General features: G+C 57.7%; 7 protein-coding genes across 7 annotated transcripts; all 7 read right to left on the bottom strand.

The window, feature by feature from the left end:
- Positions 1–1,463: 1,463 nt before the first annotated feature.
- Positions 1,464–3,440, bottom strand: LBRM_28_1300 (putative glucose-regulated protein 78; the record flags this gene model as incomplete). The annotated part of the gene is made up of 1 exon (XM_001566111.1): positions 1,464–3,440. The coding sequence occupies one exon, from the start codon at positions 3,438–3,440 to the stop codon at positions 1,464–1,466; it is 1,977 nt and encodes a 658-aa protein (XP_001566161.1).
- Positions 3,441–4,583: 1,143 nt separating this feature from the next.
- Positions 4,584–6,110, bottom strand: LBRM_28_1290 (copine i-like protein; the record flags this gene model as incomplete). Its single annotated transcript, XM_001566110.1, has 1 exon — positions 4,584–6,110. One exon carries the CDS (start codon positions 6,108–6,110, stop codon positions 4,584–4,586), a length of 1,527 nt encoding a protein of 508 aa, XP_001566160.1.
- A 3,457-nt stretch (positions 6,111–9,567) lies between these two features.
- On the bottom strand, positions 9,568–10,248 carry LBRM_28_1280 (conserved hypothetical protein; the record flags this gene model as incomplete). Its single annotated transcript, XM_001566109.1, has 1 exon — positions 9,568–10,248. The coding sequence occupies one exon, from the start codon at positions 10,246–10,248 to the stop codon at positions 9,568–9,570; it is 681 nt and encodes a 226-aa protein (XP_001566159.1).
- An 854-nt stretch (positions 10,249–11,102) lies between these two features.
- Positions 11,103–11,405, bottom strand: LBRM_28_1270 (conserved hypothetical protein; the record flags this gene model as incomplete). Its single annotated transcript, XM_001566108.1, has 1 exon — positions 11,103–11,405. One exon carries the CDS (start codon positions 11,403–11,405, stop codon positions 11,103–11,105), a length of 303 nt encoding a protein of 100 aa, XP_001566158.1.
- A 697-nt stretch (positions 11,406–12,102) lies between these two features.
- LBRM_28_1260 (hypothetical protein) lies at positions 12,103–15,015 on the bottom strand (the record flags this gene model as incomplete). The annotated part of the gene is made up of 1 exon (XM_001566107.1): positions 12,103–15,015. One exon carries the CDS (start codon positions 15,013–15,015, stop codon positions 12,103–12,105), a length of 2,913 nt encoding a protein of 970 aa, XP_001566157.1.
- Positions 15,016–16,890: 1,875 nt separating this feature from the next.
- Positions 16,891–17,496, bottom strand: LBRM_28_1250 (putative vacuolar type h+ ATPase subunit; the record flags this gene model as incomplete). Its single annotated transcript, XM_001566106.1, has 1 exon — positions 16,891–17,496. The coding sequence occupies one exon, from the start codon at positions 17,494–17,496 to the stop codon at positions 16,891–16,893; it is 606 nt and encodes a 201-aa protein (XP_001566156.1).
- A 3,566-nt stretch (positions 17,497–21,062) lies between these two features.
- Positions 21,063–25,529, bottom strand: LBRM_28_1240 (hypothetical protein, PPG-like; the record flags this gene model as incomplete). The annotated part of the gene is made up of 1 exon (XM_001566105.2): positions 21,063–25,529. The coding sequence occupies one exon, from the start codon at positions 25,527–25,529 to the stop codon at positions 21,063–21,065; it is 4,467 nt and encodes a 1,488-aa protein (XP_001566155.2).
- Between the last annotated feature and the right edge of the window lie 492 nt (positions 25,530–26,021).

Here is a 26,021-nt window from a genome sequence, read left to right as displayed (position 1 = left end):
GAGAGGAGAAACTTTACCCCCCCCCCCCCCGCGCAGGGCGTACGTGCACGCTGAGGGTGAGAGAGCCTACTTTCGGTTTTCTCACGACAGTGCATACTTCCGCTGCAACTGCCGCCACCCTTTGCCACGCCTCGGATCGTTTTTTTTTTGTCCTCCTCTCGCATAGCCGCCCATCCACCCCCTCCCCCCATCCACACTCGCATGCTCCTCTGATGATGATGCTCGCGCATGGTACACCCTACACACGTTGTGCAGAGAGACCCCCAGCAATCAGTCAAGTGAAAAGGCCAACTGATACAACACACAATGGTCAAGGAGGGGGAAGAGTGGAGGGGTGAGAAGAAGATGACGGCCTACCAAGGTACCCGTACTCAGACACCCGGCGAAGAGCACAGAGAGAAGGAAAAAAGGGGATGAGAGGGGCAGAGGAGCGCCAGACGTGTGGTGCGCTGGAAGGTGCGCTCGTGAGAGATGCATACAGGCAGAAACCAATGCAATGGGGGATGGGTTGGGGGATGAGGGAAGAGAGAGGGCGAAGGAACGGGAGGCTGCGAAAGAAAAAAAAGAAGGAAATTGGGTAGAAGGACGAGGCTCAAACGGTGACACGAAGAGAAGACACACACACACACACGCACACGCTCCGACAGCCGGGCAAGAAGTAGCTGAGCGAGAACAAAGACAAAAACAAACAAGAAAAAAAACAAAGGCGCAGAGCGCACAAGACAAGGCGCCACGTGTCGGGAGTAACGACGGAAAGTCGAACAAAGGAAAGGGGGCGCACGGACTCCGCTTTGACCAACCAACAGGCACCCTCCCACCCACAAGCACACAGACACATGCACGAGGTGCTCCGCTGTGGCCCATAGGGGGGCAGGGATGCAGAGGGAAGCGGCGATGGCACAGTGGGCTTCCCTCCACGTGAGCGGGCGTGTTGGTCTGTGTGCATCGGTGCACCAAACGGAGATGCTGTCGAGCGGGAGGGCGAAGTAAGGATGTGCAGACGCGAGAAGGGCACCGAGGAAGTAAAGGGACACATGCGCTCATGGAGCTCAAGATGAAGCACACACCCCATACACACGGTCGTAGTGGTTTAGCGCGGTGAGTGAAAAGGGGAGGGAAGAGAGGGACTGTCGAACGACAACATAACAACAAAAAGGTGCGGGAAGGGGGGACGTAATTCTCTACCATGTCGGCGAAAGTGTATAGACATGCTCACCTGAGACAGACAGAGGTAGCGCTGCTAGAGCTGAGTCGGGTCCTCTTTCACTGCTCTGTGCCTCGCTTGCCCCGCTTTCCTCTATCTTTCGGCAGGGACAGGGTTCCTACAACCTCTTCGTCTGGGCTGCATATCAAAGGCCGAGAGCACGACCATGTAGATGTGGTCGGTGACGCGCAGTGCCGTTCCTCTCTCTCTCTCCCTCTCCTTGTCCTGGTTTCTTTTTTCCCTTTTCCCACTCGGCTGGCTACAGGTCGTCCATCGCATCCGTCGGTTCGGAACCGGGGGCACCGCCAGCCTGGTATACCTTTTGAATGATGGGATTCGTCACAGACTGCAGCTTCTCGCGCGCACCTTCGAAGTCCTCACGGTCAGCATTCGGATTCTCATCGACGAAGGCAAGCGCATCCTTCACAGCCTCCTCAACTGCCTTCTTGTCGTCCGCATCGAGCTTCTCGCCAAGCTTGTCCTTATCGTTGATCTGGTTGCGAAGGGAGTAAGCGATGCTCTCTAGCGAGTTCTTTGCCTCCACGCGCTCGCGCACCTTGCGGTCTTCATCCTCAAACTCCTCGGCCTCGCGCACCATGCGCTCAATCTCCTCCTCGCTGAGGCGGCCCTTGTCGTTTGTGATGGTGATCTCCTCCCGCTTCCCAGACGACTTGTCGCTAGCGGTCACTTGCAGGATGCTGTTCTCGTCCACGTCGAAGGCGACCTCAATCTGCGGAACGCCGCGCGGCGCCGGTGGGATGCCGGAGAGTTCGAACTTGCCGAGCAAGCGGTTGTCCTTCGTCATCTGCCGCTCGCCCTCGAAGACCTGAATCAGCACGCCAGGCTGGTTGTCCTGATAGGTGGAAAAGACCTGGCTCTTCTTTGTTGGGATCTGCGTGTTGCGCTCAATGAGCTTCGTCATGACTCCACCAACAGTCTCAATGCCGAGAGAAAGAGGAATCACATCGACCAGCACGACCTTTCCGCCTACCTCGCTCTCGCCCGTCAGCACGGCTGCCTGCACCGCAGCGCCGTACGCAACGGCCTCGTCGGGGTTGATGCCCTTGTTCGGCTCCTTGCCACCGAAGAAGTCCTTAATGAGCTGCTGCACCTTCGGAATGCGGGTCGAGCCGCCAACGAGGACGATCTCATCGATGTCGCTCTTCTTCAGCTTTGCATCCTCCAGCACTTTCTGCACAGGCAGAAGTGTGTTCTTGAAGAGCGCCATGTTGAGCTCCTCAAACTTGGCGCGCGTGATCTTCTCACTGAAGTCATGACCCTCGACAAGGCTGTCCACCTCTACGCGTGCCTCAGGGTGAGATGACAGCTGACGCTTCGCAGCTTCGCACGCTTTGCGAAGACGGGCCAGAGCCTTCTGGTCGCCCGAGATATCGACGTTTTGCTTACGCTTGAGACCATCCACAAAAAATTTCATCATGTTGTTATCGAAGTCTTCACCACCAAGGTGGGTGTCACCGTTTGTCGCGACGACCTCGAAGAAACCCTCGTCGATCGTCAGCAAAGACACATCAAACGTGCCACCACCGAGGTCGAAGACAAGGATATTCTTCTCCCCAGCCTTGTTGAGGCCGTACGCGATGGCAGCCGCCGTCGGCTCGTTGATGATGCGGACCACGTTAAGGCCGGCGATCTTGCCAGAGTCCTTTGTTGCCTGGCGCTGCGCATCATTGAAGTACGCTGGCACGGTCACCACAGCGTTCTTCACCTTCTCGCCGAGGAATGTCTCGGAGATCTCCTTCATCTTTTGCAGTACCATCGCACTCACTTCCTCCGGGGTGAATCGCTTCTGCTGGCCCTTGACCGTGACCTGCACAAGCGGCTTGCCAACCTTGTCCGCCACAATCTGATACGAGAGCAGCTTCTTGTCATTCTGTACAGTGGGGTCGCTGTACTTGCGACCGATGAGGCGCTTGATAGCGTAGATGGTGTTCTCTGGATTCTGCGGTAGCTGATTCTTTGCACCGTCGCCGACCAAACGCTCCGTGTCGGTGAAGGCAACCACAGACGGGGTGATGCGGTTACCCATCTCGTTTGTTACAACGTGCACCTCACCTTTCTGCCACACACCGGCAACCGAGTACGTCGTACCGAGGTCAACGCCGATGCACGGTGGTTCGACCTTGCCGCTGCCATCAGGGGCAGCCGCGGCCGACAGCACAAGCATTACCGACACGAGGCACACGCCCACCAGCGTTAGGCTGTCTTTGCGCATCATCATTTTCATCGCTCCGTCTTTTTCCTCTTTTAGAAGCACAGAAAGAGAAGAAAAGAGACGGGGTGACGAGGAGATGAGCGATGAAACCACAAATGAGGAGGGGGTGGGGAGCGGAACGGCGGTACAGTAGTCACGCAGATGTGCCCTAATTCGTTCGAGACCGACGGAGAAGGAGAAAGAGAGAGAGAGAGGGGGGGGGGGCGGAGGAAGGGCGAGTGTTCAAGTGTCGCTTAAGGGGAGCACAAGATAAGCGAGCAACTCGAACAATCAACCCTCAAAAGTGGGGGAGGAAGCCGCGTGGAGTAATGCACGAAATTGAGAAACCCTCACAGCCCTGAAGGAGAGGCGCCCACCGTTTTGTGTTCGATATCAGCGGCGTCAAGAGGAGGAGGGGGTGTACCGAAGGCTCCGAAGGCAAGAGAGCAAAAGAGGAGAGAGAGCGACTTGAGAGCGGTGTTACACTAATACCCTTCGTATGCTCGTATGGGTAGGGGAGGAAGCGGGAGCGAGAGCGAGAGAGAAAATAGGGGGCGGGTATGGTTTGATGTCGTGTGACGTCGTTCACAGGAGAGGGATAACGTGAAGGAAGGTAAAGACGGGAAGATGGAAGAGCGGGAGCCTCACTGAGTAGACACAACACCCTTGGCAACGGTAAGGCGACGCGGCGTCACGGTCGCCCGACCAACCATCAAAAGAGGAGGTCACTCTGAAAGAGACTCAGGTGGTGCATAGCTACAGCTAGGCCCGACATCGACGTTGTACCGGTTGCTGCACTGGCGCCTCTCCTAAAACATTTGGGGAGATGCGCCAGTGCAGGCACACGTGTCTCTTCACGCAAACTTTCCCAATCATGCTTCCTGTTTGCAACTCTTTCGATGTCATTAGCGAGCAAGGCACCCCCCGAGTACAGACACACATGGACGCCTTTGCAACGATGCACAAGTGCGCATTTAGTGCGGTAACATAAAAGAGCTCTGAACGGCCATGCGTGCAGCGTGTGTAGACCCCTGCCACACACATACACACAACCGCGCAGAGAAAATTCCAACAGGCGCACTGTCAGAGAAGGAAGAGACACACGAAAACGATCGCGAGAGGACAAACACTGCGCAACGCACATCCGAGACTCATGTAGCATACGCCTTACAAGCGACCTGGGGTGGCCTGCACAATGCGTCCCCACGCCTCCATCTGCTTCGGAACCTCCATCAACACTGCAGCCGCAAGCCTTGCAGGGTCCTTCCCCTCGAACGAATTAAATGGCACAAACTGCACCAAGTCACGACGCGCCGGTCGTTTGCTGCGATCCCGAAGAACACTACCATCACCGTCGAGCTGCTCCATCGAGCTGAAGTCGGCGTGCCCAATGCCAATGATCACAATTGACAGCGGCACGTCATCTGCGGCAACAATCGCGTCGATTGTATCCTGCATGTCTGTGATGGCGCCGTCCGTGAGGATTAGCAGAATCGTGTACACGCCGCGAGCCTGCCGCGCACCGGTAGCGATCGTCCGAATAGTCGGCGCAAAGTTGGTGGGTCCGCTGAACTGCAGCATGGGCAACAGCCGAGCGTACGTGTCCACAACCGCCTGCATCCCGTTCAGGTAGGCGTTCGCGGGGTTTCCACTCAGCGGGAAGAAGTGGCTCGTGCCGTTTGTGAAGGGCGCCACGGCACCAAATCCGTACACGGGGAACATCCGGTCGCTGTCGTACTCCTGCACAACGTTGCTCACAGCCAGCATCGCACGCACATAGCTGCTAGGGTGGTACGGACTGCAGAAGTGCAACGAGCGCGGGTCACTCGGGGCCCCGTTCGACCCCGTAAAGTCGATGGAGAAGGCAATGTTAATACTCATGCCAGCTTGTACATACTCCAAAAAGCTGTAGCTTTTCACGTAGTCGCACCGGTCCACGGCGATAAACCCGTACGACTTCCGCTTCCCCTTCTTCTCAAGCGTCAGCTCAAACTCCTTCCCGCCTGCAGCAAGTAGGTGCTCACCGGTGATCACAAAGCTGCCCATTGGCTCGTCAGTACCCAGGTCTTGGTCGAAACACTCGAAGTGGATGCACGGGGAGACGACGTCGCCACCGCAGAGGTCCACCAGATCCATCGGCGGCGTCGGCCTCCACTGCGGATTCAGTGAGTTCTTGATCACCTCGCTCTTGTAGACGGTGGAGCGCTGGCCGCTAGGCAGAAGGCGGCTCAGAATAAAGTACGGGTCCGACTTGCCGAACAAGTCCATCTTCTTCAGGTTTCGACCACTGAAGCTCACGCCAACGGTGCCCCGCTGCGACCCGACATACGACGCAGTCAGCGTCACGGTGCTCTTGCCCCCCAGACTGAGCGTCAGCGTGGAGCCACGCGATGATATCAGATGAGCCAATGTGAACTCCGCAACACCTAGCAGATCATCGGACTTGTGCTTGTCACTGTCCCACACCTCTACGCGCATGGTCTGGCGGATCTCGAAGTAGTAGTTCACCGAGATGGAGGTCTTGAAATCAGGGTTGAGATTGTTCTTGATTACCTCTGTGCGTCCCACGCAGACCTTGCCGCCATCTGTGGTCTCGAACAGCATCGCGTAGGGGTCGGATTTCGAGGTTATATCCTTGTCCAACAAGTGGGCACACTTGAAGTACACCTGGACCACTGTGCTGATTGACGTCATCGTGCCACCTCAATACCGAGAAGCAACCAGGCCAAAGGGAGAGATGACGAGCAGCCACAAGACCGGCGCGGGGGGGGCGTAGGAAAGAAGCCGCTGTGGCCGCAGACGTCGAGGCGCTGCGCTCGGCAGAGGGACACCGCAATATGCAAAAACAACGATAAAAAACAACACAAAAGGCAGAGAAAAGAGTTCAGTCTGGCGGCGACTCGTTCAGTCCGCCCGCCCCCACCGAAGGAGAGCGTAGAACCGGCAGTGAGGAAGAAGGGTCGATGGCCCACGGAGGGAGAGAGAGAGAGAGCGACCAGTACAGTGAGCACATGTAGTGAAAAGGAATGAAGGATGACTGGGCTGATGTCTGCACCAGGATGAGGTTAATGGTGCTACGCACATGCGCTTACAGCGGGACAGAGACCACAGGCACGGGGTGAGATGACACAGAAACGAGCATCTCAAGAAGAGCCCCACTGGAGCAGTTTGCACCAGCGCCCGCTACTTGTTCACCGCTACATTGAGACACTAAACAAGTCGGCATACATGCGCATGCAACCGCAGCTCACCCGCACTATTGAGTCGCACTGCGGCGTAGCCCTGGCCCCCCAGGACGAGCCGTCCTGCCGTCGCAGCGGGCCATGCGCCTAACGCGCCCCGCCCCGCCCTTGCCTTGCTCCTCCTTCGGCTGCGTGCTGCCGTGCTGCCGTGCGGGTCGCAGGGCGTGGTCTGGGCGAGGGCCGGGTGAGATGCGCTCGAGGAGGAAGTGGGCCAGCCCCAGGTCAGGGCCCACTGAGGCCCTGTACCTTGCCTGCATCCCACGCCTCGCAGACACACACGCTAGGGCTCACCCGGTACGGCACCCTGCACGCCGACCCCTCCCTGGTCCTCCGACCTCTGGGCGCCTTGTCCGTGCGCGATACGCCAGGCTCTCATTTCGCACGTCTCGACAGCGGAAAAAAACAAACGCTGAGGCACACGGCAGGCAAGAAAGCAACGACAACCCTGCTGGCATGAAGCCAAGCGATGAAACGTAGAAGATGTTAGAAAGGGAAACGCCACATCTCATTCAAGGCACGAAGATGTCTGTGCTCGTTGCCTGCATTGCAGCTATTGTGGGGGAGAAGCGCAACGACAATGAAAGTTTGATACGTGTACTCCCCAGCGCCACGAAAAGAAAACGAAGCGCTGGGCGTTTTGTATCGCTTTTATTTGATGGTACCGCACCTTAGCGGAGTGCATTGATGGCGAAGTACGGTAGAGGTGAAGATGATCACTCCGAACACGCGCAGGGCGAGTGAGCGAAGTGGGGGGGGGGAACAAAAAAAAAAAGAGGAAGATGCGTGAGTCAAAGGAGAGGAATACGAAGGAAGGAAAAGGAAGCACACACACACACAGGCACACACGCATACCACACAACGAGAGAGCATAGACATGGGGCCCCAGGACAAACAACACATATGTGAGCCAACCGAAACGCGAAGGAGGCGGTTGAAATACGAGACACACATGCGCTGCTCTATTGGACTTCGCTTTCTTTTTCAGCCTCATCTTCCTCAGCCACTCGGATTTCAGGCGTGCAGGCAGTTACCTTGCGTTATCGACGGAGGGTACCCTGCGAGGTGGTCTGGACGGGAGGCCCGCTGCGGCATGTGCTCCGCTTTGCAAATCTTTACACAGCTCCTCATGTACGGTATGCCTGCGTGGGCTCCCTTTTTTCTCTTCTCTTCAGGGGCCACATTGCGGGTCTTCCTCGAGAGCGTAGAGGCCTCCGGGTGGGGTGGGGGGCTTGAAGAGATGAGAGGCGAAAAGGAAAAGAGAGGCAAGGCTGAAGGTATCGCAAGAGACGGTATTGCCGTGCGTCTTTCAGGGTGTGAGAGCGACCATCGTCGAGGAGAGCGGGGAGAGCAAAAGTGCGGAATTCTGTTCGACAAAACCAAAAGAGTAAAGGGGCAGAAAAAGAAGGACTGGACTCGCCTGTTTCCCCTTTCGGCTAACTAAATTGACATGTTAAGTGATGGCCGTGCCGTGCGGTGAGCGTGCGAAGGCAGGCGGGGGGGGGGGGGAGGGCCAAGTGCATAAGAAAGAGACGCAGAGAGAAGGGGGGAGGGGGTAAAACGTGAGTGTAGAGGAGGGCGGGTAGGCATCGACTTTCGTGCGGAACCGCTAGTTTTGCTTCAGCACTTGTTTGTTTCTTGCATCGCTGTGTGGATGGCACAGCAGAGCAACAACACACTCGCACACTGAAGATGGAAGCCTCGTGTACCCCTACCCATGCCACTACATCTGCACCGAGTGAATAACGGTGAGCAGCAACGGGTGGTGATGGGGAGACGGATGGCGCCAGACACGTGTCAGTCTACAGACAACTCTCCCCTTCTCTTGTCCCTCCCGGTGGATCTCTCTTCCACTGTAGCACTACTCCTGCCGTGCATCCTTGCGTCACTACCGCTTACCCTAGCACACAGCAGCGAGTGTAACACAACGCCGACTGGTGAGGTCAGTGACCAGCACGTCGTTTCTTTTCGTTGTTGCTGTGGTCGCGCCTTGCTTCGTGACCTTTCGATTGAGGCATTGTTGCGGATGTGTGCTGCTGTTCTCACCTTGTTGCACCCAGAGTAGGTGGGCAGGGGAGGAGGAAAGAGGAAACAGCAACGCGTGAGAGCGACACGTGGGACTACCTGCTGGGCAAACAACACACCGAACGAGAAGGCGCCATAATAAGCCACAGCAGGAGCGGAAGGAAAAAGGGGGTGAAGGGCGCCCAAACGGAGCGCAGCGCCTGTTAGGTAACAAAGCGAGAGGGAGAGAGAAGACGACAGAGGACTACGGCGTTCGTGTGTGTGCGTGTGTGTGTGTGTGGGGGGGGGGGGGGGTAGAGAGAAAGCGTCAGCCTCACTTCCTGTTCTGCAGATAACCACTTGCACTGCAGGGTTTGGGAGAAGTGACGCACCTCCTCTTATGTCGTTCTGCCGGCAGCAATGTAAAAAAAAAACAAAAAGAGAGTTCTCTTGTACATAATCCTCGCGCGGGCACCCCCCAGGGTTGTTGTGAGTTCCCCACCCTCCTGTACAGGAGTGCACGGTCCTCCACCGTCACGACGGATGGCTCGTGAGGAAGCGTAACGCAGGTGTGAAAGGGTGGAGGCGGCAACAAATGCGCCATACCTGAGCAAGATAAAAAAAAAAGCGGCTAACGCGACAGAGCGAGGACGAGAGCCATCGATGCACACACACACACACACATGCACAGATCGGGCAGCAAATGTGTGACCTGATGAGCGATTCTTGGCGTGCTTCCCTAGTGTAGTGAGTGACGGAGTGCTTGGAACGCGAAGTGAAATACTGGACACTAGCAATCCAATGCACATTGTATCGGCGAAGGAGAGCGGTAAGGTGGGCGACCAACCACGTCACTGGTGTAGAACAGACCCTTATTCATACGTCCATATATGCATGAGAGCCGTCACTCAGAAGTAGCGGGACCTGCCCCACGTGACACCCTTGTCTGGAAGAGTCATCTCATGCGGCGGCGCGGCGTCCTCAGTGTAGAAACGGCCAGTGCGCAGGTGGTAGTGGCATGTCGACTCGTACCCAGGCGCCAGCCGCAACAGCGTGTTATCCATTGCATTCGGCGCTGCCCATGGCTCCTTGATGCCGTTATAGGTGGAGCCACCGCCTGTACCCTCCAGGCCGGTGGTAGCGTGGCCTGGTTGCCACAGACGCCGCTCCGGGTGCGAGACGTCGAATGAGATGTGCTCGAGTGCGGTCGCCTCCCCATCGAAACTTTGCCCGTCGGCTCCCGCCCCTGCCACGCCGCTTGCGGTCGGGCCAGCGGTGCTGCCTATAACCGCAGAGTGGCCAGATTGCGAATCGTCCGCGGTGCCAAGGGCGGCGGCCTGGTCTGCTGCGAGAACGGTAGTGCCATAGCGTGATTTGCCGAACAGGGTGCGGCCTGGGTATGGAGTACTGTCGTCCATCATGAGGGAAGTTCCGTTCTCCGTCGGCGCGCCTGGCTGTGCCAGGTGCACTCTACTCTTGAAGAAGGTGCCGGCCGGAAGCGGGTTCATCCAGTACGCGCCGGCGTAGTTGATGAAGGTGTCCCGGCCGCTGCCATCGTTCTCGTAGAAGGATTTGTACTTGTTGGACATGACTACTGCGGCGGTACTTGAACCTGCGGTTGTGGTGTGGGTAAAGTTGTCAGTGAAACGTGGTGGTGGCGGGGGGGGGGGGGGCTTGACTGCAATGGTGATACACGTCTCTCCTAAAACGCTCAAGGGTGCAAGTTGAGAAAAAAGGTGTGTGTGTGTGTGTGTGTGTGTGTGTGTGTGTGCGTGTGTGTGTGTGGTGGGTTCGGACAGTGGGTTCCCAAGCTTTCGGAAAAAAGAGGGGGAGACCAGAAGGGAAGAGGGAAGTTGTATCAAAACCTGCGAAGAAAAGGTAGTGCGGAAGGGAGGTGTAGAGGGCAATAAAAACATGTCACATTCGTACTCGACAAGGTCAAGATTTCCTCAACTCGTGGATCCTTTGCTGACAGTGATCAGGGGCGCAGATATGCTTGTATCCGTCCACTACAACGCACTCACACATACACACATGCACACAACACCACAACCTCACCTGTGGCGAGTCTCTCCCTTTCGCTCCTCATATCCTGGCAGCAGCAGATGCCGCTGAAGCGTAGACATGTGAAGAGAGAACGCCCGTGAGAGGGAAGGAGAAAAGGGGCGCCCGTCCCTCGCTACGTTCCCTTTGGGTGCTTAACCAACCTGTAACGCTACCAGAAACTTCTTTGGACTTCAGTGAGCTGTCCGGGATGAGGCACGTGACGATGGTCGCCAATGAACAGGGAGAGGGGATGGTGATGGAAAGCGACGGCGACGCAGTCAGAGAGGCAGTCGCCTGTACCTGACGTCTCGTGTTTCTCGTTTTCGCCTTTGTTGGGAGTCGTCACTCTCCAAGCCGAGGCTCGCCGTCTCGGCCTCTTCGTGTGTCTCCACGCATGTCAACTCATTTTTTTGGGGAGCTGAGTTGACTTTGTCTTCTTTCTACGGGCCGCCTCGCTCGCCTCCAACTTCTTGTCTAGTCGCTTCTTTGCATCCTCATTGCCGAGGTGCCGACGGGCCCGCCGCTGCGCTGCTGCGTCGGCGGTGGCTTGTCGCCGTGCCGCGTTCTTGCACGCGTCGCCGCACCCGTGCCGCTCAGGCAACATATGACTGGTGCAGTAGCGCTGCTCGCAGTACTCACACTTGGGCAGTACCACCAAAGCCACGCTGGAGCAACCCTTGAAGACGCATGGTTCACTCATTTTTGAAGGTAAAGAGGGGAGAGACCAGGACTGCGGGAAGTCCTCCTTGTTAGGCCGAGAAAATCAGTGAAGAATGGAGGAAGGGATGAGGAAGGTGCGAGGGTAATCCGATCCGTTGTGCGGACATTCGAAGCCTTCCCACCTCCCCCCAAAAAAACATCTGCAGGGAAGGGGGCAGGTCTCGGTTTGCAGTGTATGCACGGGTTAGGATAGAATACACTTCGCACTGTCGTGAAGAAAAGGGGCCCCGTGCAGGGGTCCACACACTCACGCACTGCCTGAAGAGCGCTAGAGGAGAGAGGAAGGCTGAGGGGGTGATGGTGGTAGACGCGACTGGAGACGGGATTTCGACTTACCTCGTTGTGCAGTAAAGAAAGTGTGCGGCACGGCGTGCCATCCTCAAAAAAAAATTGACGTACATACGAGAAAGAAAGAAAAGTGAGAGGCTGAGCAACTTGTACGGCATCCAGGCCATATCTACTTCACTGGTGTGGCGTCGTGCCGCACTCTCACCACCCTTGTGTGTATACGTTGTCACTCTCGCGGGGTCATCTGCAGGCAGGTCCACTTGATTCCGCTTCGATTAGGGTTTAAGCTTGCTTATTTGGTGTTGCTCGAACACACGCAGATACAGACAAGCTCTGACGCATACATGTGACCTTCCATCCTCTCGGATGCTGCGCCTCCGGGGCTCGCGTCACATACGGCTGCCATCACTGTGAGATGGTGTTGGAGAGGGTAGATACGACAGCAGCTCTGCACTCATGACTTGGTGGTCCATCTGTTCTACACACTGGCGGCGCTCCCACATAACCTGTTCCGCCTCAGCAATGAAGGCATCGATAAAGCCACTGGTGCTTCCCGTCATCGTTGATGATAGTGCCCACAACGCAGCATCTTCATCGTGGAAGTGCATCATGTCCACTGGCTGAGCAGCGACTCGATCCGCTTGGATGAGAGAAGGTCCAGGCTCGCCACTGGAGCGGCTGAAGAGGTGTGCACCCGCGTGGCGGCCCCACGTTTCCAGCGGGGCAACAGCCACAAAGTGTGCCGACGATCCAACACCAGAAGTGCTGCTGGGGCCGGAATGGTGCGGACAGGTGCAGAAAGGAGTTGCACTGGTTTGCCTCTCACACCGCTGGAGCGGCTTCAGCGCAATGGAAAACTGTGAAGGATCGCGGGTCTCTTCCACAGCCTCGAGGTTGAACAAGGATGGAAGTTGATGCCAACTCACTCGGAGCCTCTTCAAGTCGTAAAGAGCTGAATAGCGTCCGGCAAAAGTTGTGTCGCTTGCTGAGGCGGCTTGCTTGGTGATGCCACTGCTTGAGGCACTGTCTTCCAAAGCGGTTATGCCGGCCCACAATACTGCATCACTGGCGACGGCGGCTGCTGTCCGGTCCTCTTGCTCCCCCTCCTCCACAGTGGTAGCGGGATGGAGTATTGCATTCCGTTCCACATAGGCGTCAAGAGAGCACAGCTGGCTGTGCACGGAGGTACACAGCGTCATGGTTTTTGTAAACTTCCGCAGACGAAGGAGCGCTGAGTGAGTGAGATGGTTGCCGCCAAGGTACCAGGTGCACCTGCGCGACGAAAGAAGTACCGGATGCCGTGGCAGAACGGGGGTAGTGCAGTTAGCTGGGGAAAGCAGTAGCTTCTCGCCCTCTGACATCTCCGCTCGTAGCAGCTCAAGGGAAAGCGGAAACTGCGCCAAGACCGTGTCTGAGAGCCCACACTCCTCCAAACCTAAGGCGAAGCCATGCTCTCCACCAGCAGCACTCAGGCCCATATGACGCCACACGAGGCCCTCATGCTTGGGCTGCGTGCGGTGCTCCGCTACCGCCGAGTCGGACGTGCGGGAGGGTGCGTATGATGCTCGTAGAGCAGCTCCAGACATTACAGCGCCAATAAGTGCAGCTGAATTGAAGGAATTCTCAGAGAGGTCCAGCAGCCTCAGAGATGGCAGGTACGTGTACGGCATGAGACAGCTGTCTTCGGCACTCTCAGTATTTGGGTTGCCCTTCTCTGCACGAATACCTGCCAGGAGGCGCGCCTCGTTGAGAAGCGCATGACGCACCTCTTCTTCAGGGACGGTGTCCAAGTCGAGAAGCTCGTGTGCTGCGCTTCTGTGCTCCATCGAGCCTGGAATGACTCCGTCGATATTTGAGATCAGCAGTCGCACCACATCCGTTAGCACCGCATCTGTACAGCCAACATCGCGCAGCAGAACTTCTTCAACCCCATAAAAACTATGCTGCACAGAGCCAATCGGGAGTCTCACGTTGCACGACACCTCGCGTGTTGCCTCCAGACACAGAAGGGCTCTCAGTAGTTGCTGGACGCCAGTATCACCAAGGTAGGGGTTGTGGCTAAGGTCAACCTTGGTCAGCTGTGCGAAAAAAAGCGACTGCGAAGCCTGCCGTGCCGGGGAGTCCCACGGGCCATGCATCTCACTGTACGCTACTTCCCTAAAACGCTGGAGAAAAGCAAAGAGGAGTCCGTCAGTGCACAGAGCACGTACATCGGCCTCCTCAACACCGCAGCCTTGTAAGAGAAGGACACCGCAACACGGGGGTACTGCTGCTGCTGCTGTTGCCAAACGTTGCCTTTCAGAGATGGATTGCACCATGCCTGCGCCAAGAGCAATGAGAAGCTTCCGACGGGCCGCCGAGCTGTGCTCCTCCCCTCCATCACAGCCGCACGACACAGATGTCAAAGAGTTCCAGGAGAGATCTACAGTCTCTACGATGTGACTGCGTAGGCCGCCGGTGCTGAATGGATTCACGAGGGAGGTGTGCAGGAGCGTCAGCACCCCGACGGCCCCTAGTGTATTACGCTGCAGAGAGAGAGTATGCAGAAGAGAGCGCTTGCTAGAAGAGAAGGACGCGTCGTCCCGTGTGTTATCCGGACGCGCATCTTCCATACACCATGCTACCTCACTCAAGTAAGACGTCACCCATACAGCACCGCGGTCTGTCAGACCTACACCGTCGAGTATTAAGGATTCGAGAAGAGGAAGAACTGCTCGGTGTGGCGCTGACATAGCATCACTGGGTCCTTTTTCTGACGATGCAGAGGCTGCAGTGGAGGTAGGGAAAACTGTTGAGAGGAGGGCTTGCACCCCAGCATCCCCCAGGGAGCAACCGCTCAGGTTCGCTATACGAATGCTGCTCCACGGTGCAGCAGGAGCCATAGCTGGCGCACTTGACCCCAACCTTGCTGCCCATTGCTGCACATCCAAGGCCGTCACCTCGCTGTGACCTTCGATGGAGAAGGAAACTAGCCAATGCGAGGAAAGAGCTGAAATGAGCTTCCCCAGCACGTCAGCCTCAGCGTTGTCTTTGTTTTTCTTCTCGGCAGCGCCTTCTTCACTGCCACAGATGTCAGTAAGGCTCACATTTTCGGGGATGCACCACCGTATTGGTTTGCCCCTCTTCCACCTGTCTGCGCGCAGGGTGTGGAGACACCCACACGCATACGATTCTGCCGACTGCTGATCTACAGTAGAGGTATCGAGAGACGGTACCATATGGGGAATTGGGGCGAAGTCATCCACGCCCCAGTGACGGTCAGCGGTGAGTTGTCCTATGGTGCCTTTCAGGAAGGCGCCCATCGTTGAAACAAGACGTGGGAGGGGCAGCCGATGCGCCAGCACAAGCGAGCAAACAAACAACACAAAGCGGAGTGCCGGATTCCAAACAGCTGCCAATAACATCACAGACTGGGAAGAAAAAGGGGACGACTGAGATGGTGCGTACAACACCGAGTGAGGGGAGGTATGCGCATCCAAGCGGGTGAGCGAAGCGCAACGGGTAGCTGACGCGCCACCAAAGAAAACGAGAGTGAGAAAAATTATCACGAAAGGCCAGAAGTGGGGTAGGCGAGGGCGATTAAAGAGAAAGAGAGGGCGGTGCTGGCTATGCTGGCCTCGTCTGCCCTGGAACAACTGCACATGTAGGCGCTCCCGCACGCACGGCTATGCTGATGTTAGGGATTGGGAGGCGATGCACATGCGCGGTGTTTGTGCGGCCGTGGGTGTCTCTAGGCGACGCCGGCGATGGTCGGCGTACAAGTGTGGCCGACCACATACACGGGAGCACAGGGGGGTGGGGGGCGGAGGAGGAAAGAAAGTGGAATCTGTGAGAGGAGAGGAGGAGAATGGCGGCCACATCGCCTGGGCACGTGTCGGCCCGAATCCCACACGGGCTCATGTGGAACAGCATCGAGGATGCTCCCACTCCTGCAAGCTCTTTGGAGTGCAGCCTCGCTGCCCGAAACGCAGCGGCACTTGAGGTAAAGCAACCCTGCAGCGTTCGAGCAACGTAGAGCCTTCCCCACGCAGTTCCATGTACTGACCACTATTAGAAAGGAGATGCATGTGGTGGAGGGTGTTGCGTGCTCTGCCTTGTCGACCTCTTGCAGCACAGGCTGGCACTGAGCCCAGCCACTTAGGAAGCCTGTTACGCACTACCTGTTTGCTCATCCATTTTGTTCTTTCTTTTTGCTCGTGTGCCTGAGAGGGGTGGGTTGGAGTGTACTTCATACCTCAATAGAGTGGCGTGAAAAGAACGACAAGAGCACCCCCTCTCCGCGGGAGTGCTTCGATCCTTCTCGCCATCAACCTCACCACAAAGCTAAGTAAGAAACAACAGCGAGAGCTAAATCAGGATATCGCCCAGTCACCTTCCCCAGGACTGCATAGGACCCGAGAACCATCTGTATGCCTTCCTATTAGTCCTGTCCCACACCTACCCACATACTCAAACACACCAGTCGACAAAGACACCCACACCCACACCCACACACTCTCTCCGTGTGTGGGTGGGGGTGTGGACGCAGCGAAGAAAAGAAAACAAGCGGGAGAAACTAAAGTGCAGCTTAGCGACGGCGCCCAACTGGGGAATGCCGAAGTCCTACACAGAGGCACCGGCTAAGGACTTTACTGTACACCGGCCAGGTGGGCAACTGCAACGGGCTGACCCTAACAGAGTGAAGGAGGAAGAGCAAAAGACAACAGCAAAGGCACAACTCGCCGGCCTCACCACGCACAGCCGAAATGAGACGCACCAGGGCGATGCGGGGTGCACCTGGCGGCGAGATGGCTGACTGTAGGGTCGGGGAGGGGGGGGGGTAAAGGGGGACACCAAGAGGACTTCACCCCAGATCATCGACGATCTGTCCCCCGCCCACGACCTCAACTGAGCGGGAAGCCGCACGACTACGCACACGCACAAAGTTCAGCAAACGCGAGGAGGCTTAGTAAGCGAAGAGCCGATGCCTTCTTTACGGTGGCCAGGCAGCGACAGGTTGGATGGTGGTAAGAGGTCTGTGTTTTCTGTAGCCACTCCGACGTAAGTGCGGTGCAGGTTTCCTTGTAGTGACCTCCGCCCAACCTTGGTGACGACAGCTTCTCGGCCTCACCCTGCCACGACAGCCATACCCCCGTTGTTATGCCTTTTTTCCCTACGTTTTCTGCCTTTCTTTTTTTCTAAGCAACACTGCAGAGATCGGTGTAGCGGTTCGCCTGGTTGTTCATCAGCAACGCAATGATGAGCCCGTATAAGCCCAGTGCCTCTGAAAAGATCAGCATTAGCACCATCGCTACGAAAATCTGGTCCTGCTTACCATACGCCCGAGCGGCAGTGTCCCCGACGACGCCGATGGAGAGACCTGCGCCAAGCGCCGCGAGCCCCGCCGCGAGACCTGCGCCGAGGTGCAGGTAGCCCGCGTAGGAGGAGTAGCTTGTGTCTTCCGTGTGGATGTTGTTGTTGATGATGACGGCAATGATAAGGCCATAGATGCCCAGGATACCGGCCATGACGACCGGTACAATGCCGCGCATAATCTTCTCAGGGGCAGTGAGGCCGAGGTAGGCGACGCCGACGCCGGACTTGGCCGCGCCGTAGGCAGAGCCCAGGTTGGCAAAGACGAGGGCACAGGCCGCACCCATGGCACCAAAGAAACCAGCGCTCTGCGGGTACATGAGAGCTATGCAGGCATCTACGTTGGCGGGTTCGATGCCGTAGGCAATGGCCGCGACAGCCACCGCCAGCATGCCGCCAGCGCTGAAGATCTGCGTGCCGGGTAGAGGCATATCAAATAGTTGCTTAGGTATAGGAAGGGCGAGCGAAAAGAACTGTTCACGAGGGCGACGTCACCGATAAGTTGCAAGCTGTGGCACGAGCGAGGTTGCCTGCATGCAGGTGCTTCTGGCGCAACAAACAGCCGCCTTGGTCGTATGCGGGTGTGATCAATGTAGCGGAGCGTAAGAGACTAAGACCGGAAGAGCCAGGAGCACGTCTGCCGCAACGAGTGAAACTGTGATTCGGTACCAACGAATATCCAGCAATCAGCAAAGCGGCGAAGACGAAAAGGTCAGGAGCTTGACTGTGAGGGGAGGTGCCGGGGGAGAAGGGACAAAACCACTGCGAAGGGCGCAGACGCATCCTGCGTTTTTTCAGGGATTGAGGTGCGACGCCTATTGAGATACGAGAGGGGCGTTTTATACGCCCACTTGCCAACCAGAGATTTCTGGTCTCGGTGCGACGCATCGAACAACCGAAGCAGCATCGACGAAGAGTTCAGCTCTCTCTATACCCTGCACCATAAACCCACCGCTGGACATCTCTACTGCATGTTTTCGGGTGATTCTCAGTTACGGAGGTGTGGAGGCAGCGGAGAACAGAAGCGTAACATCCATAAAGCCAAAGCTTAAAGCAACCGACGAGGGACGAGTGCAACAGATTTGGTGCCAGGAAGGAAGCCCGACTAGAGGTTCGAGAGAAGGAACGAAAGACATGGGCACACCTACCCCGACAGGGCCGTGACTGGGGGTGAGCTCGCGTCTTACGCTCAAACAAACAAGCAAACAATAAAACTGTGTGTGTGTGTGTGCACATTACATTGGCCATCTTCTGCAAGAGATTGCCCCTATGTCACCAGCGCCTGCCCACTGCTGTGCATCAGCAAGCCCCTCTCTACCCCACAGGGCCTAGTATGCGATGGCACACACGCGGTGGGTCGGCACGGTGGGAAACGGTCGGCTCCAGTGACAACACGCTCTGCAGCTCGCGTAGGTTGCATTGCACCATCGGGTACTCGAAGACGGCGCTCCCCGTCTGACGTGCGCGGCGACGGGAGGCATTGCCGCGCCTGGGTCACCCCTGCTTTGCTCGTCGTGGGCGCGCCACCGGTGTCACCAGCTGCGGGGGACGCTGCTGAGCCTCGTGGGAAAGATGTGAATAAGCTAGGCAGTCTTCATATGTGATGTGGCGTCTGGATGTGCACGTGCGGCACTAGCGACGGGGGCTACAGACGTTTCTCCACAAAGGGTGCTCTGCAAGCCGCGGAGGACACTGTAGTATTCATTGAGGTCGTTCGGCCGAAACGAGCCCGGGGCGTAAGGAGAACGGCACAAGGTACCGCATCAACCACTTCGCGAGTCGCATGTGCGAAGGCATGCCGAAGGTGTCCCCTCCCCCCCCTTGTCACCATGGCATAAAGAGGGAGCGGGGCAGGTGAGGGATGGAGGAAAGAGCGAGGGACTCGACGATGACAAAAAGGGAGTAATCAGAGAGGCAATACACGCCGATTGGGCTACCGGTAGAAGAATTTGGAGCGTGCGCGCACACACGCGCAGGCGATAGGACTGACCGACAACACCAAAGACGCAATGAAGCAGAAAACGTGAGTACAACGGTGGACGAGGAAGTGGTAGAGCACGCCAAGAATAAACGCCAACCACACATATTGCCGTGTGCTCAGCTTCCTCACCGGCGGCATTCGTCATGCCCACAAGTAGAGAGAATGAGGAAACAAGAAACAGAAAAATGCACTGGACTACCGGAGAGGCGGAGGGAGGTCAAGAGAGCACCAATCCATGGGACGAGAGAGGGAGACATACACTAATCCCACAGAAGAGGAGAGGGGGGGGGAGGGGGGGGGAAGGAATAACACTCACTCAGTTATGAAGCCCCCGTAAATGGGCGAAGGAACGGTGTGCTTCGATTGGGGAGAGAAAGTGACTTTGGTAGTAACAGCGAAAGATAAAAAGTGGCAGTGGATGAAGAGGGGAATAGGAAGAAGAAAGCGATTCAGCACCAACTGCCGTTACGCCTAAATATAACGACGCCACAGCGCAGTGACTTTGGAGAGAGGAAAAGCACAGCTGTCATGTGCAGATCAACGGACAACCTGAGAGAGAGAGGGGGGGGGCAAAGGTGCATGTGGTAGCCAATCCGAGAAGAAACGGTGTGCAATGACAAGACACTAGCGTCGGGGAGAGAGAGAGTATCGAACGAGTTACTGCAAGAGAGAAGGGGAAACAAGAAAAGAGAGAACAAGAGCAGGTCAGCGAGAGCGTCAAGTGAACTATGCACATGCATGCACGCTTACTCGCACCGAGGGAAGGGGGTTGCAGCGTGTGCTGCACTCCGTTTAGCCTTCTTTTTGTTGACGGGGAGGGAGGGACCAGTCGAGCACAAAACAACTGAGTAAATGAAGTCCAGAAGACGGATGCCAAAGGGAAGATAAAAGACGGCACACAGCAGAGAGAGAGAGAGACAGAGCGAGCGAGAGGTGCCCAGCGCTCTCGGACGCGCTGCGCGGGAATCTTGAAGAGGGAAGGTGGCGCACAGTTGCCGTTGTCTGCGGAGTGGGTTCGACAAAGAGCGCGGAAGAGGACAGCGAGGATACGCACACACGCACCCCCCAGAGAACACTCCTTTCACTCAATGGGGGAGGGGGAGGGGGAGGGAGGGAGGAGGCTCGGAAGCCTCAAAGCGAGAAAGAAAGTGCCAACCGCGTACAGCACACAGGAGTGCGCCCAGCAAGCAAAAGTGAGCGATGAGGAACGCAAGAAAACAAAGGAGAGAGAGAGAGGGGGGGGGAGGGGGAATAGATAAAGATGCGCAAGGAAAGGTAAAGACGAGGAAGCACCAAAGCAATGATGTGATGACAGAAACAGAGGCAGCGCAACAGTGGCACCGGCTGCACCTACGCACTACTGGGGAGATGTATGAGTGTTTGGGGAGTGGCGGTGTGGGTGAGGAAGAGAGAAGGGCGTAGATCGAGCATGGAGGGGGGCAGTCAGCACAGCACAGCAGCAACAAGGTTCAGGGTTCACCTACCCTATCGCACTTGCACACGAGCGCAGAAAGGAAAAAGAGCAATGAGAAGAGCTAATGAAAGAAAATACACTATTGCGCTGAGGATGCGCTGAGGGCGAGAGATGAAGAGAAGGGACGGTGTGGCGGCATGAGTAACGCCTGCAGGGTGTACTACCGGAGGAGGAGAAGCGCACTGCATGTCATCACATTCCCCAACTAGACACAGTTATAGGAACAGCGGATGCTTAGCGTGCTATCCCGACACCGCCCACACGGCATGTAGAGTAGTGTGCATTGGGCCGGCAGCGGCACGATCTTCACTGCTTGTACATGGCAGCCACCCGAGCCACCTCTTCGTAGGTCGCATTCGCCAAGATCACGGCGGCCATGGCGTGGAGGTTGGCCCTGCGCTGCGCCCCATCGTAATCCTCCTCTGTGGTCATAGTTGCCTTCTCTACCTTTGGTGATTCTGTTGCTGTGCTCGTCGACTCACCTTCGAGTCTCTTTCCTAGGGGAGGGGAGGGGGGGGGGTTGTGACCACATTGTGTCGTCCCTATACCATACGGCTGGTGTGCTGTTGCAGCGACTGAACAGAGGCCGGTGCCCCATCATGCCCTGAATCCACTGAGAATCTTGTGAACGACTGCGAGAGCCAAAGATCCGTTGTCGATGGCGCCTGTGCAGTCGCAAATGAGTAGGCCGCACTGCTCGTCGCAAAGGCGCTGCAGCGGCTCGAGTTGGACGCTGCCGAGGGCCCAGCAGACTTCTCCTCGACTGTCCCCGTCGTCGCCACCTTGCATGGTGGCACCGGCAGCATCAGCGAAGACGTGCTTTCGGACTCGGTGTCGCTGCTTTCATGCTGAGCACCAGCGATGTCCGTACTGGGCCCCCAAGATGGGGCGTTCGACGGTGGTCGCTGGTTCGCCTCCGAGGCTGGTCTGCTGACCCACTGCCGCTGTCCCGTTGTCTGAGTCGAAGCAGCAGACAGTGCGGTCGAGATACGGCTCTCCAAGTCGGCCGAATTCATCACCTGCTGCTCTGAGCACCCGTCCGTGTGGCGGGTGTAGTGGTAGTAGTAGGCGCTGCCAGCTTCTTCTCCGTCATCATGCACGATAGTGTCCTCGCTTTTCTCAAAGCTGGAGAAACAAGACGGCGCCTTGCATTGCTTGGAGGCAGTGAGGTTGTGCCTGGAGCGAGCAGGTTGCTTCTCAGAGCCTACCGCCTGCAGCTCCGCTGTTGCTGCTTCATCACCAGGCGTGACGTCTTCATACCCGTCCTCTTCTTCATAGACGGCAGACACGGCACCCTTCTTCGCCCCGTGCTGCAAAGGTGCGTCGTCGTCCCCCCCGCACGATGTCGCTGCCGCTGCTTCCACAGTGTCTCTAGCTTCCTCCGCCCAGTGCGTGCCCTCTGTGGCCGCCAGCTCTTCCTCGGGAACCTCAGGGCCCACGCCAAGGTCGTGATAGCTCGTTGCGGGGCGCGAAGGCGGGATTGAGGAGCGATGGCTCGCCTTGTCGGCTTCCTCAGTAGCAGCCTTATTCTGGAAGCGCGATGAGGTGTACGATGTGCGTGTCTCGTCGTCCTCTTGCTTATCTTTCTGTATCGAGGAGGAGTACTTGTCACTCTCAGCACCCCTCACCACCGAGTGCCGCGATGAGGGCAACATTGTCGATGTCTCCCTTGGCCGGCTGCGCACCACAGAGCCCCGTGCACGGCACAGCGACGCAGAGGGCAGGATTGAGGAAAAGCACATGAATGCGCGCTCTCCCACTTCACACGCCTCTTCGCTCGGCTGCCCCTTCGCTCCCTTGTCATCACGATCATCGGTGTGTTGATTGCTTTCGTGCTCCACGTTGCCAGTGCAGTCATCCGCACTGTACTGCAGTGACTCGGGTACCGACGACGATGACTGGGCCACGCGGGACCCGGGTGTCGACGCCTCGCCCGAGTCTTGGTCCCTGGGACCTGACGGTGAGCCCTCTTGGGTGATCCACGACGCCGGCGCAAGAGTTGGAGACGACTCTTGCGCCGCGCTGGCGATCCGCTCTGCAGCTGCTACTTCTTCTGTGGATGTGGCCTTCTCAGGCGAAGGGCACGGCTCTACAGGAGGCTGGACCATGGAGATATCCTCAGGGCGACTGGGGGCCACAGGGAAGTTGTTGGTGTTGCTGTTGCGGCTGCGATGCCTCCGACAACTTTCCCCGACCAAAAATGCTGGAGATAAGGACGACGCCGACTTGGTTACCGTGGATGGTGGCGCGCTAGAGCGCGACTTGGGGTTCGACGAGTTCATCGATTGAGTCATTGAAAACGCAGAAAATGAGGCCATACGTGAGGGTAGGCTCCGCGACGCGACCATAGGCATATCCTCCGCGCTCAGCCGCGATGGTAGCACGGGGTCTTCCGCCGTTGTCGTCTGTTCAGTCCCCGGTACAGCAGCCACGATGGTTTCCTTGGCCGTTGTGCTGCGATGCGAGGAGACAACCATGGGGTTCCGGGACGACTTTGCGGAGGACGCCACGACACAATTCTCTGAGGATGTGTTGTCGGATATGCTGGATGTGTGCACCGACGTTGCCGCTGCTGCCGCGGTGGCAGGTGCAGCACCTATGACGGACAACTGACGGCGCGGCGGCAGTGATGGGCGTAGGCTTAGCAAATCTGTCGCTCTCTGGGTGTCGGACCCACACCGCGCAACGTTGCTTTGACATCTATCACTGAGATTGTTCGCTGCCGTGGAAAAGCAACGCTCTGGAAGGTGAGAGGAGCACGAGCTGGCGGCGCTGGTGCTCTCACCGTTGGTGCGGCCCACTACCATGGTGGTTCGAATAGGACTCACTAGTGTCTTCTCGGACCGCGGAGCCCCAACCACACTTGATTCCCTGTGGCACGCCAGAGATGGCGTTAGCACATGATTTGACAGCGCGTCGACCCTCGATGAGGGTGCGGAGACAGAATGGCCCTCGTGTCTCGCAGGGAGACGTGGCATTGCCTCAGTGCCTGTGACAGGCGCCGCCGCAGCGGCAGAGGTTGAGCGATCGAATGAAGAGACGCGCGGTGGCAGTCCACCGCTACCCGTGCAGCTTACACGGGAGCTCCCAGAAATGCTGCGTAGCGCATCGCTCGTGTAGGACTGAGAAGTCGCCGTAGCGTACGCGTCCTCGTGCGTGCTGTCCCCGTCCTGCAGTGCAAAGGATGAGGTCGGCGCCTGGACGTTGTTGGAATCAAAGTGGCGTTGGGCTGCGCGCCTGCTATCCACAGAACACGGAATCGACGCCACACGCTCTGTGGCTACCATCAACGACTCTGTGACCAGGGCAGTCGATGAGAGCGACGTGATCATCCTCGGCGGAGGCCGATGCGACCGCGCCTTAAGGAGCTCCGTCCCCGCCTCGCCGTCACGATGGCTCTGCGTCCGCTGCGGCCCAGCAGAGGAGGAGATGTCGGTCGCTGAGGTACCTCTGCTACTGGCGCCGCTGATCTCGGAGGCAACGTTGGCAGGCTTGTGGAGTGTGGCGGACAAGTGGTGTCTCGACTTGCCATTCCCCTCCTTTTTAGATGCCTCTGCAACCGGAGAACGACGCACCGACAGTGGGGTGGGTGAACACGGTAGCCGCGCGGCGGCACGCTCCACTTCATGGCCGTCGAGAAAGCGAACCACTGGTGGCAGAAAGGCCCCCGCCTTTGCTCGCTCCAGAACGTAGTGGCTGATGGCATGCAGCTCCTCCGGCCCAAATGCTTCAAACGGTCCAGGGTCGGCAGGCTCCAGAGAAAGGATGAAAAACTGCAGGCTATTCTCCTCAAATGGCGGGCGCCTTAGCTGCAGCGGCTCGCGCCCCATCAACGGCCAGAACGGCGGGTCACTCACTCGGGGCCGCAACACATGCGGGTCGAAGCCTTTCACCTCAGCCGACAAAACTGCCGTGTAGGCGCGGTTGCCCAGTGACTGCCCAAGGACCTCTTCCACATAACTCTGCAACCCGTACGCCACGACATCGCTCGCCGTGCGCTGGACGGTGCCCTCTCCGTCCTCGCCCGTCACGGTGGTCAGCCGGTGGTGACACGCAACCGCTGAGGCGCCGCAGCGCCTCCCGGCCGTCATATGCGCATCACTGGCGTGGCTTGTATCACCTATCCCCGCCGCGCCGGTGTTGTTGGGGTAGATGCCGAAGAGCGGGGCGTAAGCTTCGTCGCAGGCCACTTCGACAGCGACGCAGCGACCGGCGACGACAAGGCAGCGTAGACACAGCGGCGTCAGGGGGCGGTAGTCATTCAGCAGCAGGCACGGCACCTCACGAAGAGCGTCCTTCAGCGCGGATGACTGCATCACGAGCTTGATTGCGTCGCGACCGCCGTGGCACGGCACAGCCGTATAGGCGTACACGCCTCTCTTCTCGGCATTGCGGTAGCGTCGCTCCTCTGGCAAGTGAGCAGGGCGCTTGACGAACGCCTGCGCCACATCCGACAGTGTCGCCCCCACCGGCAGCGTCTGTACGTAGAACGTCGGGAAGGCGAAGTCATCAATGACAGCTGCCACCGCCTGCTGCGCCTTCTCCATACTCATCCGCGCTGGGCACGGCACCACCGCCGCGAATGGCGTCTTTGCGGCGAGCCGCTCGTCGTGAAACCACCAGGACAGGTACGTCTGTTGCGCCGTCGTGAGCTCGCCTTGCTGCACCTTCCCTACAGCCAGCCAGTCCTCGAACTCCGGGGTAGCCCTCTTAAAGTTCTCAGTGTGTCTCGCTGCATGGCTGCTGGCACGGCTTTCGCTGAAGGATTTTGTGATCTTTGGAGAGACCACGGAATGACCATCGTCCACCGCGCCGCCCCCAGACAACTGCGAGTTGCGACGCATTTCCATCGCCCACGTAGGCTGGCGCACATTGTCTTCCCTCAGCATCAACGGGAACGCCTCTGCCAAAGCAGCCGGTGCAGCCGCTGTCGTGCCGTACTTCTCCGGTTTGCAGCTCTCACGCCAACTCTGTGAGTGGCGCGCAGGGCTGGGGCGGAAGGTGAACATTGACCACTAGAGAGGTAGGGGGCTTTTGTAGACAAGCCGAGCGCAAGCAAGCTGCGTGAGATGAGCGAGCAGGGAAAAAGCAACCACGGGAGGCCCACGTGCAGAGAGGGAGAGAGAGGAGGGCAGCCACGCGGCTTTTTTGCTGGAGGGGGCGCGTGCGTCTCTTTGTTTTGGCGTGACGGTCAGTGAGATCTGCTCGATGCGCAGGCCTTAAGGAGCAAAAATGAAGTGAAAGAGTACCCACCTCGCGGAGGTGTTGCCCGTGTGTGTATGGGCGCCTCGGTCTGGATGCTCGCTGCTCAGCAATAATTGGGTACGTGCATCCAACAAGCGTATGCATAGCTGTAGGCGCGTGAAGCAGCAATACGGCCCAGCAGAGCCGCAGAGGTGTGAAGCAGGCAGAAGAGAATAGGCTCGAGCGGGATGTCCGACCAGCTCAAATGAGGTCATGAGAGAGGAAGGTGGCGACGTAGGTTCGCTAAGCGCTATAGA

This window comes from Leishmania braziliensis, chromosome 28 (assembly GCF_000002845.2).
Source record: "Leishmania braziliensis MHOM/BR/75/M2904 complete genome, chromosome 28".
Taxonomy (NCBI): Eukaryota; Euglenozoa; class Kinetoplastea; order Trypanosomatida; family Trypanosomatidae; genus Leishmania; species Leishmania braziliensis.
The sequence above is the reverse complement of the archived record's forward strand: the minus strand, read 5'-3'. Positions and strand labels throughout refer to the sequence as shown.